Source organism: Mesoplodon densirostris, chromosome 7, assembly GCF_025265405.1.
Source record: "Mesoplodon densirostris isolate mMesDen1 chromosome 7, mMesDen1 primary haplotype, whole genome shotgun sequence".
Taxonomy (NCBI): Eukaryota; Metazoa; Chordata; class Mammalia; order Artiodactyla; family Ziphiidae; genus Mesoplodon; species Mesoplodon densirostris.
This window is the reverse complement of record NC_082667.1, coordinates 78,955,352-78,971,215: the sequence shown is the minus strand read 5'-3', so window position 1 is coordinate 78,971,215 and position 15,864 is coordinate 78,955,352. Positions and strand designations below refer to the sequence as shown.

At 42.4% G+C, this 15,864-nt stretch overlaps 2 protein-coding genes across 2 annotated transcripts in view; one reads left to right on the top strand and one right to left on the bottom strand.

Moving 5' to 3' along the window:
- LOC132494286 (U3 small nucleolar RNA-associated protein 25 homolog) overlaps window positions 1-15,864 on the top strand; it is a 720,475-nt gene that overhangs the window by 392,041 nt on the left and 312,570 nt on the right. The window lies entirely within an intron of this gene.
- LOC132494410 (forkhead-associated domain-containing protein 1-like) overlaps window positions 1-15,864 on the bottom strand; it is a 90,572-nt gene that overhangs the window by 42,723 nt on the left and 31,985 nt on the right. Inside the window, exons 4-5 of the mRNA XM_060105494.1 lie at window positions 12,542-12,651; window positions 9,208-9,444 (exon numbers count right to left, since the gene is read on the bottom strand). Coding sequence (XP_059961477.1) covers window positions 9,208-9,444; window positions 12,542-12,651 — 347 coding nt within the window. The remainder of the gene's footprint in view (window positions 1-9,207; window positions 9,445-12,541; window positions 12,652-15,864) is intronic.

Genomic DNA, 15,864 nt, shown 5'->3' with positions numbered 1-15,864 from the left:
AGGACATTTGGGGCAGTTATACTTACTTTTTCCCTGGGGCACCTGAGACATTATTGGGGGGGGTCTATGCTAGAAGTTGCGGGGACACAGGCCACTCTGACCCCCACTCTCCCCAAGGCTATACTTTTGCATGTTTGTGCTTTGGAAACTTTGAGTGAAAAAATTCTTTCACATCTTACTTTTCTCTGTTGGGGGGAAATACAACTTTTCCATAAAAGGTCCTTGGAACATTGAAAGTGTTTGTAAGCTCTTCTCAGCTTAATGCTTTTATTTGCATGATACCAGAGATAGAACACACAGAGACAAACTTCCAGAAGGGAAAACATATGTTCCCCTCTAAGACTCCAGTGGTTTTGACAGATTGAAAATATTTCAATCTGAGTGTCAGAGTTTTAGGATTTCGGATTGCTGGAAAACTCCAAAGAGTCTTCAAACCTGTTTGATACTTTTACTATCAAAGTAAATATCCATATTGTTTGTAATGGCATAAATTCCAAGATGTTTAATGTCTGTTAAGCTGTGTAATAAAATGGGCACTGAATCATAAGAAAGTTAAGAGTGCTAGGAGGAGTGATTGTTTCAGGATGATAATTTGGCTTCTAATTAGCACAGGCGTATAAGAGCACATGGAGGTAAGAATTTTCTAGTGATATTGTAGCGGATCGAAGATCTCTGAGAGCAAATCATTATGCACACACCTTCGGGGACCAGGGAAAACACATAAAGTAATCAGAACCATAAATCAACCTGCCATGTGGCTTACACTTCTGGTGGAATGCTCTGCAGGCAGTAGAATAGTTAAGAAACTAAAATGTCAGTGGATGAAACTCGATTTGAGTTCAAACCAAGGGAGCTTCTGGTTCATATATGCCTTGCTATAAAATATTCTTCTTCAGTTATAAGTGAAGCTCCAGGGGTAGGTGTGGAAACAGCATGATACATCAGTGTAATTATTTCTAGATAATTTCTTTGTAGAAAAACATTTCTTCCCCCAGATATCGGCAGCCACTTTAAATAAAACTCAAATTGGGACCGGCTGATATTCAAAGATATGTGGAAATTATATAATATTCTATGTCAAATATATTTCAATTATTTAAAAAAAGGTATGTGGGGAATTCCCTGGCAGTCCAGTGGTTAGGACTCTGTGCTTCCACTGCTGGAGGCCTGGGTTTGATCCTTGGTCAGGGAACTAAGATCCTGCAAGGTGCGTGGTATGGCCAAAAAACAAAAAGGTATGTGGGAATAATTCAGCCTCGTACATGTACCTGAAAAAGACATGTCATTTTCTCAGGAAAGCTCTGAAATGGGAGAATAACTGAAAGGAATATTTCAGCAAAATTGGGTTCAGTTCAAGAAAAAGATGCTCATTAATGTGTCAGCTACATGTCAAGGTAGCTGTTTGCACTAATAATTCCTACAGGACCTGTTACTTTCATTGTTTTTTCAAAACCAGGTTTGAAGGAGAGTCATTAGTTCATTTAAATATTAGAGCATGTATTTGTTGACTTGTTTATTCTGTCTCCCTCACTAGAGCATAACAGGGGGAAGGATCATGTCTGTCTTGTTCTCTGCTGAATTCTCAGAGCCTGGAAGAGGGCATGGCATGGGATAGGTCCCCCAAAGTATTTCTTTGGATTAATGGACGGATGGATGGATGGATGAATAAAGAACAAACAAACAGACACAGTCCTAACAGAGTTCTAGAAGGTTACTGGGCCCAACCTTTGCCTTCATGGAGCTTACAGTTTCCTGCTAGAATCTCCTAGGTTCACCATACACAATCTGTGTCCTTTCTAGAGCACCATTTCTAGGACTGAAACTGTGTACCTAGAATCGGTTACAGAAGGGAAAGACAGTAGACAGAGAACAAGAGAACAAAGGCCCCCAAGCACTGACTACGATTTTTTTTTCTCTCTCTTTTTTTTTAATGTTTATTTATTTATTTATACTTTTCTTATTAGTCACCCATTTTATACACATCAGTGTATACATGTAAATCCCAATCTCTCAATTCATCATACCACCATCCCCACCCCCGGCCGCTTTCGCCCCTTGGTGTCCATACGTTTGTTCTCTACATGTGTGTCTCCATTTCTGCTCTGCAAACTGGTTCATCTTTACCATTTTTCTAGGTTCCAAATATATGTGTTAATATATGATATTTGTTCTTCTCTTTCTGACTTACTTCACTCTGTATGGCAGTCTCTAGATGCATCCACGTCTCTACAAATGACCCAATTTTGTTCCTTTTTATGGCTGAGTAATATTCCATTGTACATATGTACCATTTCCTCTTTAATCATTCGTCCGTCAATGGGCATTTAGGTTGCTTCCATGATCTGGCTATTGTAAATAGTACTGCAACGAACATTGGGGTGCATGTGGCTTTTTGAATTATGGTTTTCTCTGGGTATATGCCCAGTAGTGGGATTGCTGGGTCCTATGGTAATTCTATTTTTAGTTTTTTAAGGAACCTCCATACTGTTCTCCATAGTGGCTGTATCAGTTTACATTCCCACCAACAGTGCAAGAGGGTCCCCTTTTCTCCACACCGTCTCCAGCATTTGTTGTTTGTAGATTTTCTGATGATGCCCATTCTAACTGGTGTGAGCTGATACCTCATTGTAGTTTTGATTTGCATTTCTCTAATAATTAATGATGTTGAGCAGCTTTTCATGTGCTTCTTGGCCAGCGGTATATCTTCTTTGGAGAAATGTCTATTTAGGTCTTCTGCCCATTTTTGGATTGGGTTGTTTGTTTTTTTAATATTGAGCTACATGAGCTGTTTATATATTTTGGAAATTAATCATTTGTCAGTTGCTTCCTTTGCAAATATTTTCTCCCATTCTGAGGGTTGTCTTTTCATCTTGTTTATGGTTTCCTTTGCTGTGCAAAAGCTTTGAAGTTTCATTAGGTCCCATTTGTTTATTTTGGTATTTATTTCCATTACTCTAGGAAGTGGATCAAAAAATATCTTGCGGGCCTCCCTGGTGGCGCAAGTGGTTGAGAGTCCGCCTGCCGATGCAGGGGATACGGGTTCGTGCCCCGGTCTGAGAGGATCCCATATGCCGCGGAGCGGCTGGGCCCGCGGGCCATGGCCGCTGAGCCTGCGCGTCCGGAGCCTGTGCTCCGCAACGGGGGAGGCCACAACAGTGAGAGGCCCGCATACCGCAAAAAAAAAAATAAATAAATAAAATATCTTGCTGTGATTTATGTCGAAGAGTGTTCTTCCTATGTTGTCCTCTAAGAATTTTAGAGTGTCTGGTCTTACATTTAGGTCTCTAATCCATTTTGAGTTTATTATTGTGTATGGCGTTAGGGAGTGTTCTAATTTCATTCTTTTACATGTAGCTGTCCAGTTTTCCCAGCACCACTTATTGAAGAGACTGTCTTTTCTCCACTGTATATCCTTGCCTCCTTTGTCATAGATTAGTTGACCATAGGTGCGTGGGTTTATCTCTGGGCTTTCTATCCAGTTCCATTGACCTATATTTCTGTTTTTGTGCCAGTACCATATTGTCTTGATTACTGTGGCTTTGTAGTATAGGCTGAATTTAGGGAGTCTGATTCCTCCAGCTCCGTTTTTTCCCCTCAAGTCTGATTTGGCTATTTGGGGTCTTTTGTGTCTCCACACAAATTTTAAGCTTTTTTGTTCTAGTTCTGTAAAAAATGCCATTGGTAATTTGATAGGGATTGCATTGAATCTGTAGATTGCTTTGGGTAGTATAGACATTTTCACAATATTGATTCTTCCAATCCAAGAACGTGGTATATCTCTCCATCTGTTGCTATCATCTTTAATTTCTTTCATCAGTGTCTTACAGTTTTCTGCATACAGGTCTTTGTCTCCCTAGGTAGGTTTATTCCTAGGTATTGTATTTTTTGGTTGCAGTGGTACATGGGAGTGTTTCCTTAATTTCTCTTTCAGATTTTCCATCATTAGTGTATAGGAATGCAAGAGATTTCTGTGCATTCATTTTGTGTCCTGCAACTTGACCAAGTTCACTGATTAGCTCTAGTAGTTTTCTGGTGCCATCTTTAGGATTCTCTCTGTAGAGTATCCTGTCATCTGCAAACAGTGACAGTTTTACTTCTTCTTTTTCAATTTGGATTCCTTTTATTGCTTTTTCTTCACTGATTGCTGTGGCTAGGACTTCCAAAACTATGTTGAAGAATAGTAGTGAGAGTGGACATCCTTGTCTTGTTCCTGATCTTAGAGGAAATGCTTTCAGTTTTTCACCATTGAGAATGATGTTTGCTGTGGCTTTGTCATATATGGCCTTTACTATGGTGAAGTAGGTTCCCTCTATGCCCACTTTCTGGAGAGTTTTTATCATAAATCAGTGTTGAATTTTGTCAAAAGCGTTTTCTGCATCCATTGAGGTGATCATATGGTTTTTCTTTTTCAATTTGTTAATATCGTGTATCACATTGATTGATTTGCATATATTGAAGAATCCTTGCCTCTCTGGGATAAATCCCACTTGATCATGGTGTATGATCCTTTTAATGTGTTGTTGGATTCTGTTTGCTAGTATTTTGTTGAAGATTTTTGCATCTATATTTATCAGTGATATTGGTCTGTAATTTTCTTTTTTTGTAGTATCTTTGTCTGGTTTTGGTATCAGGGTGATTGTGGCCTCAGAGAATGAGTTTGGGAGTGTTCCTTCCTCTGCAATTTTTTGGAAGAGTTTGAGAAGGATGGGTGTTAGCTCGTCTCTAAATATTTGATAGAATTCACCTGTGAAGCCTTCTGGTCCTGGACTTCTGTTTGTTGGAAGATTTTTAATCACAGTTTCAATTCCATTACTTGTGATTGGTCTGTTCATATTTTCTATTTCTTCCTGGTTCAGTCTTGAAAGGTTATAACTTTCTAAGAATTTGTTCATGTCTTCTAGGTTGTCCATTTTATTGGCATAGAGTTGCTTGTAGTTGTCTCTTAGGATGCTTTGTATTTCTGTGGTGTCTGTTGTAACTTCTTTTTCCTTTCTAATTTTTTTGATTTGAGTCCTCTCCCTCTTTTTCTTGATGAGTCTGGCTAATGGTTTATCAATTTTGTTTAACTTCTCAAAGAACCAGCTTTTAGTTTTATTGATCTTTGCTATTGTTTTCTTTGTTTCTATTTCATTTATTTCTGCTCTGATCTTTATGATTTCTTTCCTTCTGCTCACTTCGGGTTTTGTTTGTTCTTCTTTCTCTAGTTCCTTTAGGTGTAACGTTAGATTGTTTATTTGAGATTTTTCTTGTTTCTTGAGGTGGGCTTGTATAGCTATAAACTTCCCTCTTAGAACTATGGGATGCTTTTGCTGCATCCCATAGGTTTTGGATCGTCGTGTCTTCATTGTCATTTGTCTCAAGGTATTTTTTGATTTCCTCTTTGATTTCTTCAGTGATCTCTTGGTTATTTAGTAACGTACTGTTTAGCCTCCGTGTGTTTGTGTTTTTTACAGGTTTTTCCCTGTAATTCATTTCTAATCTCATAGCGTTGTCGTCAAAAAAGATGCTTGATATGATTTTAATTTTCTTCAATTTCCTGAGGCTTGATTTTTGACCCAAGACGTGATCTATCCTGGAAAATGTTCCGTGCGCACTTGAGAAGAAAGTGCAATCTGCTGTTTTTGGACGGAATGTCCTACAAATATCAATTAAATCTATCTGGTCTATTGTGTCATTTAAAGCTTGTGTTTCCTTATTAATTTTCTCTTTGGATGATCTGTCCATTAGTGTAAGTGAGGTGTTCAAGTCCCCCACTATTATTGTGTTACTGTTGATTTCCTCTTTTAGAGCTGTTAGCAGTTGCCTTATGTATTGAGGTGCTCCTATGCTGGGTGCATATATATTTATAATTGTTATATCTTCTTCTTGGATTGAGCCCTTGATCCTTACGTAGTGTCCTTCCTTGTCTCTTGTAACATTCTTTATTTTAAAGTGTATATTATCTGATATGAGTAATGCTACTCCAGCTTTCTTTGATTTCCATTTGCATGGAATATCTTTTTCCATCCCCTCACTTTCAGTCTGTATGTGTTCCTAGGTCTGAAGTAGGTCTCCTGTAGAAAGCATATAGATGGGTCTTGTTTTTGTATCCATTCAGCAACCCTGTGTCTTTTGGTTGGAACATTTAATCCATTCGCGTTTAAGGTAATTATCGATATGTATGTTCCTATGACCATTTTCTTAATTGTTTTGGGTTTGTTTTTGTAGGTCCTTTTCTTCTCTTGTGTTTCCCACTTAGAGAAGTTCCTTTAACATTTGTTGTAGAGCTGCTTTGGTGGTGCTCAATTCTCTTAGCTTTTGCTTGTCTGTCAAGCTTTTGATTTCTCCATCGAATCTCAATGAGATCCTTGCTGGGTAGAGTAATCTTGGTTGTAGGTTCTTCCCTGTCATCACTTTAAGTATATCATGCCACTCCCTTCTGGCTTGTAGACTTTCTGCTGAGAAATCAGCTGTTAACCTTCTGGGAGTTCCCTTGTATGTTATTTGTCATTTTTCCCTTGCTGCTGTCAATAATTTTTCTTTAATTTTTGCCAAGTTGATTACTATGTGTCTCGGTGTGTTTCTCCTTGGGTTTCTCCTGTATGGGACTCTCTCTGCTTCCTGGACTTGGGTGGCTATTTCCTTCCCGATGTTAGGGAAGTTTTTGACTATAATCTCTTCAATATCTTCTCGGGTCCTTTCTCTCTCTCTTCTCCTTCTGGGACCCATATAATGTGAACGTTGTTGTGTTTAATGTTGTCCCAGAGGTCTCTTAAGCTGTCTTCATTTCTTTTCATTCTTTTATCTTTATTCTGTTCCGCAGCAGTGAATTCCACCATTCTGTCTTCCAGGTCACTTATCCGTTCTTTTGCCCCAGTTATTCTATTGATTCCTTCTAGTGTATTTCTTTTTCAGTTATTGTATTCTTCATCTCTGTTTGTTTGTTCTTGAATTCTTCTAGATCTTTGTTAAACGTTTCTTGCATCTTCTGGATCTTTGCCTCCATTCTTTTTCTGAGGTCCAGGATCATCTTCACTATCATTATTCTGAATTCTTTTTCTGGAAGATTGCCTCTCTCCATTTCATTTAGTTGTTTTTCTGGGGTTTTATCTTGTTCCTTCATCTGTTACATAGCCCTCTGCCTTTTCATCTTCGCTGTCTTTCTGTGGATATGGTTTTTGTTCCACAGGCTGCAGGATTGTAGTTCTTCTTGCTGCTGCTGTCTGCCCTCTGGTGGATGAGGCTATCTAAGAGGCTTGTGGAAGTTTCCTGATGGGAGGGACTGGTGCTGGGTAGAGCTGGCTCTTGCAATGGTGGGCAGAGCTCAGTAAAACTTTAATCTGCTTGTCTGCTGATGGGTGGGTTGGTTTCCCTCCCTGTTAGTTGTTTGGCCTGAGGTGACCCAACACTGGAGCCTACCCGGACTCTTTGGTGGAGCTAATGGCAGACTCTGGGAGGGCTCATGCCAAGGAATACTTCCCAGAACTTCTGCTGCCAGTGTCCTTGTCCCTTGGTGAGCCACAGCTGCCCCCGCCTCTGCAGGAGACCCTCCAACACTAGCAGGTAGGTCTGGTTCAGTCTCCTATGGGGGTCACTGCTCCTTCCCCTGGGTCCCAATGCACACACTACTTTGTGTGTGCCCTCCAAGAGTGGAATCTCTCTTTCCCCCAGTCCTGCCAAAGTCCTGCAATCAAATCCCACTAGCCTTCAAAGTCTGAGTCTCTAGGAATTCCTCCTCCCATTGCTGGACCCCCAGGTTGGGAAGCCCGACATGGGGCTCAGAACCTTCACTCCAGTGGGTGGACTTCTGTTGTATAAGTGTTCTCCAGTTTGTGAATCACCCACCCAGCAGTGATGGGATTTGATTTTATGGGGATTGCGCCCCTCCTACTGTCTCAGTGCGCCTTCTCCTTTGTCTTTGCATGTGGGGTATCTTTTTGGTGAGCTCCAGTGTCTTCCTGTCGATGATTGTTCAGCAGTTAGTTGTGATTCCAGTGTTCTCGAAAGAGGGAGTGAGAGCATGTCCTTCTACTCCGCCATGTTGAACCAAATCTGACTATGGTTTTAAGCAGAATTATGCACTGAGGCCAAAATTCATCAATGACCAATTGCTTTTTTATCAACTTTGTTGAGATATAATTTATGAACAAGATCAGTGGCCAATTTTAAAGTAGTTCTTTAAAACTTAAAAAAAAATTTTTTTTTTTTTTTTTGGATTTAGTTTCAGGAGTAAGGAAGTTGACTGGTAAATCCAGACATTCTGGGTGGAGAATTTTTGGTGAAATTTCCTATAAATGAACCAGCAGCTGCCTTCAGGGTTTGATAAAGGCCTCAGTGTTTGGAACACTGTGGGGTTCCTTCTCCCCATCTCCAGCTCTTTCTGGCTGGGTCTGGGTGGGTGTGAGAAGTGGTCACTGAAGCGACAGGAGTTGGGTGGAAATGCAAAGTGGGTGTGAAAGCATGAGGTGTACAAGGTGGCAGAGCTGAGCCCAAATCACATCACTGCCTCTCACTTGCTGTGCAAGCTGTAAGAAGCTCCTGGGCATCTCTGAGCGTGCCTCAGTCTCCTCATCCGTAGAATGGCATGTGTCAGAAGACTGAGGTTTAAATAGCTAATGAGGGGACTTCCCTCATGGTGCAGTGGTTAAGAATCCACCTGCCAATGCAGTGGACAGGAGTTCGAGCCCTGGTCCAGGAAGATCCCACATGCTGTGGAGAAATTATGCCCATGGGCCACAACTACTGAGCCTGCACTCTAGAGTCCGTGAGCCACAACTACTGAAGCCCTCATGCTGCAACTACTGAAGCCCACGTGCCTAGAGCCCATGCTCTGCAGCAAGAGAATCCACTGAAATGAGAAGCCCACGCACCGCAGTGAAGAGTAGACCCTACTCACTGCAACTAGAGAAAGCCCGTGCACAACAACGAAGACCCAATGCAGCCATAAATAAATACATTAAATAAGTAAATAAATAAATAAATAAGCTAATGCACCCAAAGCACCTGCACCGGGGCCTGAACATGGTAGGCACTTAATCAAATCTAATATTGTTCTTACAAGGCTAGAAACTTGCCAACCCTCCACTCCCTGGATCTGCACTCTTCACCATGCTGTGCTCACTGCCCATTTCTAACTACCCGGGTGGCTCCCCCCAGGCTCTACCTGAGAGCTGTCACCCTGTGACAGCTGTCACCCAAGGCCCCAACCCACTTGTCTCTGAGCCCTACCTGGTTTTTCAAGCTCTGGATCTCTCTCTGTTGGGCATCGTCCTCTTCATGCAGAACCTGAAACTTGGGCGGGATCACCCTCTCCTTCTGCCTGGAGGTGGCTGTTTCCAACAGCTTCTGCCTCAGGTTGGCCACTTGGTTCTGCAGGCTTGCTATCACCGTGTCTTTGTATTTAGATTCAAGTTCAAAATCGGAGAGGCGGCTGACTTCTTTTCCCAGCAGCCGAATTATTTCATCCTGGGTGGAGGACAGATGGGAAATTTACTAGGTGTGGGTCTGGATGTAAGGCTGAGCCCATTTAAAGAAAGACAGGAAAAATATGGTATCATTCTTTGGGAAGGTGAGGGCAGGCAGGGAGGGAAAAAGCAGACTTTCAAGGCTATCTCTGTCACTTGGAAAATCTCATAGAGACAAGAATTGGGTTAAAATGATGTACTTGTATATAGACTCCTGTAATGGATGTCTGTACCTCACAGGTACGGAAACTTTCCTTTCCCCGAGAATTAGACTTTCATACTAAGAACAACCATCCCACTTGGGAACATTTGTTGCTAGAAAGTTTACTTAGAATGATTTCATTTATAATATACAGCCTAGCACACTGGGGACCTAGGAAAGGTACTTAGGAAAACAACATTCTGTTTGACCACATTCTGCCTATAATGAGGGTTATTTGTTTTAACTTAAAACATTCTGAACTATTTGTTTTCCCTTTCCTCTCTTCTAATATTTCCTGCCTCTTTTGGCTATTCATGTATGAATTTTTTCCAGGTAACTCAATCTGGAAAGTAAATGAGACAGGAATAGTGATTTATTTGCATGGGCTCATGTAAACTTTCGGCTGGAAAAACAAAATTGCTGGTAGACTGTACCCACAGGTATAATTAACCCTGTCCTCCATCTCTCCAGTGAAAAAGCTCTGCAGCCAAAGAATTGGTTAGGTTTTCCAAAAAAGGAAAAAAAATTCCCCCAAACTTCTCACCATACGTTATCAATAAAATGTCAGAAAAACTGAAGAAGAAGAAGAAGAAGAAAAAATTCCCCAGAGGCCTTTTCCAAAGCAGTCACAGGAGGAGGTAAACGGGCAATTTCTGGGCCAGCTCATTCCCAGGAGAGCCGTCCAGTCAGCCTCACGGCCTGCTAGCTCCGTGACCTGGGGAAGGACAGGGTCTCGCTCATGAGAAAGCCTGTCTGACATTGCCAGCTGCTGCCAGGGGCCTTCCTTTGGGTCCTTGTGAAAGTTGGTGGCAAAACTTCAAGAGAGAGCATCAGACATATTCCCTACTCCTGGGCAGTTTCCCCTGTTTCACCCTGTTATGATCAGCCAGGTGCTTATTCATTTTTCATGCAACAAACATTCATCGGGCAGCAACTAAGTGCCAGGCCCCGTGCCAGTGCTGGAATATAAGAAGTTTGCAGAGGGCAGTGGACAGCTGTGGGTTCTGCTTTCCTGGTGAGGGTCCCCTTGCCCTTCTGGAGGGAGCGTTCCTCCTTCCATGGGGTCTGGGTAGGACTGTCAGTCATGTGCCCTGCTCCTTCCTGTCCCACCTCCCCATGTGCATGTGGCCCAAGCTGGTCAATCAGAGATTTCACACATCGATTACAGAGGGAGAGGATCTTGCCTTCTTTTGGATCATAAACTTTAAATATGTAGGCTTGTTTGCCTGAGTTTGTCTTTTCTGACACACAAAGCCAGCCTTATGTAGAAAGCCAGACTCTGAGGGAAACAGAGGGGAGAGGTTGGTAGTGGGGAGGTGTTCTGATGACATTATTCAAGCTCCTGGATCTAGCCATACCTGAAGCTAGTGGCCCTTTAAATTTTCCAATAAGTTGAGCTAATCGATGCTCCCCCTCAAGCTAATTTGTTTATTGTCACTTGAAGGAGTCCTGGCAAGTCAGGGTAGAAATGGCTTATAAAGAGAAAGAATTCTTTCTATTATAAATAGAAAAAATGATAAATGGCTTATAAAAATTTTCTATAAATAGAAAAAATTATAGTGGTTGCACTATATTTCCGAGTTAAAATTGAGGCAGGTTGAAAAATGGCAACAAACACTTTGCAGTTTTGCCATCCAGTCTATTTCCCCACCCTCTAGTCTGGGCTGGCCCCGTGACTTGCTTTAACTAACGGAATGGAGTGGAAGTGATGCTGCATGATCTCCAGGCAAGTTCTTACAGGCTGTGCAGCTTCTGCTCTGGCCCCCTGGGAACTCCGAGACCACCGTGCTGTGATGAAAAACCACATGCACAAAGGGGCCCACCAGTCCAGGCGTCCTGGCTGAGGCCCTAGATGTGGGAAGGAGGCCAATGGAGACCGACCACCAGCCTGGCCAAGCCAGCGGCTTACTGAGGCCGCATGAGTGAGGCCAGGGGACGCGAGCAAAGGAACCTTCCAGGTCAACCCATAGATTCTGGGGAATAATGAATTGCTGTTTGAAGCCGCTAAGTTTTGGGATGGCTTGTTACACAGCGATAAATACAGAATCTGAGTGTGGCTTCTCGCCTTTCTGCAACATTTTTCAGAGTCTGGTCCCAGGATGCCTGGTTGGAACCCCCTGCCTCCTGAAGGTTTGGATTTCCGTGTCTGACAAGAACCCCAGGTAGGTCTGCTCCTCACAAACTCTGAGAATTGCTGCAGGAGCAGGCCCTGGCCCTGAAGGAAAGCGAGATATTATAGACTGCTTCTTTTAGAGTAACTTTCAGGTCGTGTCTAAGTGGGGAGAAATTGACCTGGGCCCTTCCCAGGATGGCTTGAATCCACCTGTTCTGCTCGCATCCCTGCTTTAAACCTCTCTGGTTCTTTAACGAGTCTCTTGGCCCAGGCCTCCCTGACTTCAGTGCTCACTTCCTCCTGCTAGGAATGTGTTTTTGCATCACTGTTCCATCACTGAAGGTTGACCAAGTGATTACTGTGTGGGAGTTAGAAGTACCCGCTGAGAAGCTAACCAGACCTCGCTTTGAATCCTAACACTGCTCCTTGCACTGGGCAGCCTTGAACACATTACTGAACCTCTCTGAGCTTCAGTTTCCTCATCTGCAAAGTGAGGGTGATAAAATCTATTTTGAAGATGGTGAAGATTAACGAGCTAATAAATGTCAAGTGCACAGGACATGGCCCAGCACACAGTAGGTGCTCAGTACCTTGTAGTTGTAGATGTTATTTGGGATAAAATGAGCAGTGGCCAAACCTGGCTGAATGTCTTGGGAGGAAGAGGTGGTTTCTTGGAAGTAGGAAAAAGGGACAGTCCTTGAGACACAGAGAACAAGAGGCAGTGGCAATCTCTCCATGGTCCCTCTTGCTGCTGTAGCTCTGTGCTTCCCCGAGACCCCTCACCTTATCGTGCTGGGCCAGGTCCTGGTCCACAAAAATTTCTCTGTAGGGCTCTGCCCCAGGAATTTCCTCGGCCACTGATTGTTCCGACAGTTCTGCCGCGTTGGTCCACACTAACACACAAGATCAACAGAGAATGCAGAGGAGACAGTGAGTTTCCCCAAAGTCTTAAAGAATATTTTCAGATTAACCTTCACATTCATGAGACTTATGCACTGAAAGCATTGCAGGAGGACTGGAAAGGGTGAGAGCTGCCTCATTTCTCTTCCCCAGCATTAACTGCGCTGATGCACTGTGGTGTGTCTCTTTCCAGACTTTTTTCTATGCCACATAAGAGCTGACGACCTTGGGCAAGTCATTTGCTCTCTCTAAGCCTTCGTTTCCACATACATAATTTAGGATCACTGATAGTCTCTGCTATAAAGGGCTATCTGGAGATTAAATAGAATAATGATATAGAGCAGGGGTTGGCAAACTATGGCCCTGCGGCCAAATCTGGCCTTCTGCCTATTTTGGTAAATAAAGTTTTATTGCAACACAGCCACAGTGATTCATTTACATATTATTTATGGCTGCTTCCCAGCTACAAAGGCAGAGCTGAGTAGTTGCAGCACAGACCATGTGACCCACAAATCCTAAAGTATTTACTATCTGGCTCTTTACAGGAAAAGTTTGCTGACCCCTCATGTAGAGCATTTAGCACTAAACGTTAGCTATAATTTTTTTTATTGCAGTCATATCTTTTCAATAAAAATGCATTTACATGTCAGAGATTCTTATCCAGCTTACTTTTCAGCTAACAATATGAAAAACATCTTCCCATGTCAGTATTTGAGGCTGTACTGGGTTCTTTTCAAGGGTAGCATTGTGGTCCATTGTCCAAGTGTGCCAAACGTGTTTAACTAGGATCCACTTGATAGACATTTAAGCTTTCCTAATTTTTTTCTTATTTACCCCAATATTACAAGGCCTGTTTATATGACTTTCGGGGAGTATGGCATTGTGTTTGGGGGCCCCACTCTGTATCACATCAGACATCTCGCAATTCACTCACATCAACACTGAATGGTGTAGAAACCATTTTCTTGGTGTAGAAACGTTTGTAAAGATTTCTATAATTCTACTTGTGAAACCACTTGGGCCCAAGCAGCGTATTTTAAATTTCCAAGTGACTATGGTTTCTGGACAGTCACTGCACATTCTTATCTTCCTGTGAAGTGAGAAGCTGAACAAATTGTTTTCAGTGGTGATGAAACTTTAATGAGTATTAACATTAATGATGAATGAAGCATGCACTGTCATGTTTGTGGACATTCATCATTTATTCATTTTGCTTCTGCCTTTTTTATTTATGCATTTTAGAATCAAAGATTCCTGCCCCCCAGCCAGGTCTCAAACCTGTTTGTGGACCCCAGAACCTCTAGTGGACATAGCTGATGGCCTGTGGTGCCCGGAGAATGTACAGCCTTGCGTGTTGAATGAGCAGCCCTGGCCACAGTGTTTCCTGGGGCGCGAGGAACAGAAGGGCTTGGAACTTCAGCAGCTGCCCATTTTCTCTCCCTCCACCTCCCCAACTAGGTCCATGATTAGAAAACTTTTATTTGAAGCTCACTGCCCCCATCTGACTCTCTTGGATCCTGAGCAGCTAAGTCCTAACTGACTATAGCAGCAGTGCCTGATAGAGAAATGATGGGAGCTACAGAATGCAATTTTCAATTTTCTAGTATTCGCATTAAAAAGGTAAAAAGAAGAGATGAATTTTTTAATGATCAATTTGATTTAACCCAATACATTAAAAAAAATCATTTCAACACGTAATCGACAAAAAATATGGAGATATTTTATATTCTTTTTCTTCGAGGCATGAAGCCTTTGAAATCTGGGGTTTATTTTACACTGATTGTGTATCTCAATTTGGAAACTGAATTTTCAGGAGGAAGACTTGATCTGTTTTCAGATTCCTCAAGAAATCGGCTCCCACTGGAGGAAGGTACTGCCTGGCCTGTGTCCCCAGGGAGGGCCACGGGGTCTGACCCTAAATGGGCCCCTGTCCAGTCTCAGCTTAGAGTTCTGGCATCTGATGCCATCTCTAGGGGTGACTCCGGCTGCCTCTGCAACCCTGTCGTGGCTGTCTTGAGGGACCCTTCCCCGCCAGATGATGGCCAGAGGGGGGACTTCATAAAACTTACAGAACAGGCTGATCGATGGGGTCCCTTTATTAGGGAAGGTGTGTTTACCGAAAGTCTTTGTGGGGCTAGAATTTGCTCTGAGACTCGCTTTCCTTACACCCAGGCACGGAGGTGCTGGAGCAGTTACCCCTCACCCGCCCCAAACTTCTTTACCGGCTACTGTTATTTATCAGAAAGAACCTAAGGGCCACGTATGACCAAACCGGCTTAACTCTAGCTGCCGGATCCTTCGGAGGTCCCAGTGGGGAGAAGCCCCAGGGAGGGTCGGGAGGGCTGGGGCGGTGGGACGGCGGATATGGGGACCCAGGCACTTTAAGAATTTTCGGGCATGAGCTGTTGGCCAAAGGGCAGGGAAGTTACTTTAATATTTTAACAACCTCCAGCTGTCCTGGTGCGCTCCAATAATCACCAGTCTGCAGCAGGGGCAGTATGTGTGCACCTTAACTGTGTCTTTCAGACATTGTAAGTTGTAAATAAAAGTTAAATAACAATCATGGTTAGGTAATAACTTAATTTTTAAATTTTAATATTTAAAATTTAAATATTAAAATTATTAAAATATTAAAATTTAAATATTAAAATATTAAATATTTTAATATTTACTGAATGTTCGCTATGCACCTGGCGCTGTGCTCAGCACTTACATGCAGGATACGATTTTGTCTTCATAATAACCCAGTGAGATAGGCATTATTATTCCCATCTCCATTTTATACGTGAGAGGTATGAGGCACAGAGACGTCAAGTCATCTGCTCAAGGACACAGCTGGTAAGTGGTAGAGTCAAGGGATGAACCTAAGTTTGTTGGATTCAGAGCCTATGCTTTTAACCACTATGCAGTCAATGTATTGAAGTGGGAAGATGTTTATGATATATTATTGAATTTTAAAAATCAGGTAGGGAATTCCTTGGCAGTCCAGTGGTTAGGATTCTGTGCTTCCACTGCAGGGGGCACAGGTTCCATCCCTGGCTGGGGAACAAAGATCCCGCAAGCTGAGCGGCACGGCCAAAAAAAGAAAAAAAAAGAAGGTTACCTATGTTAGGTTCATATGATCCCATTATTGGGAAAAATATATATATATATATATATATATATATATATGAATCAAGATGCTATTTTAATAAGTCACTCCACAT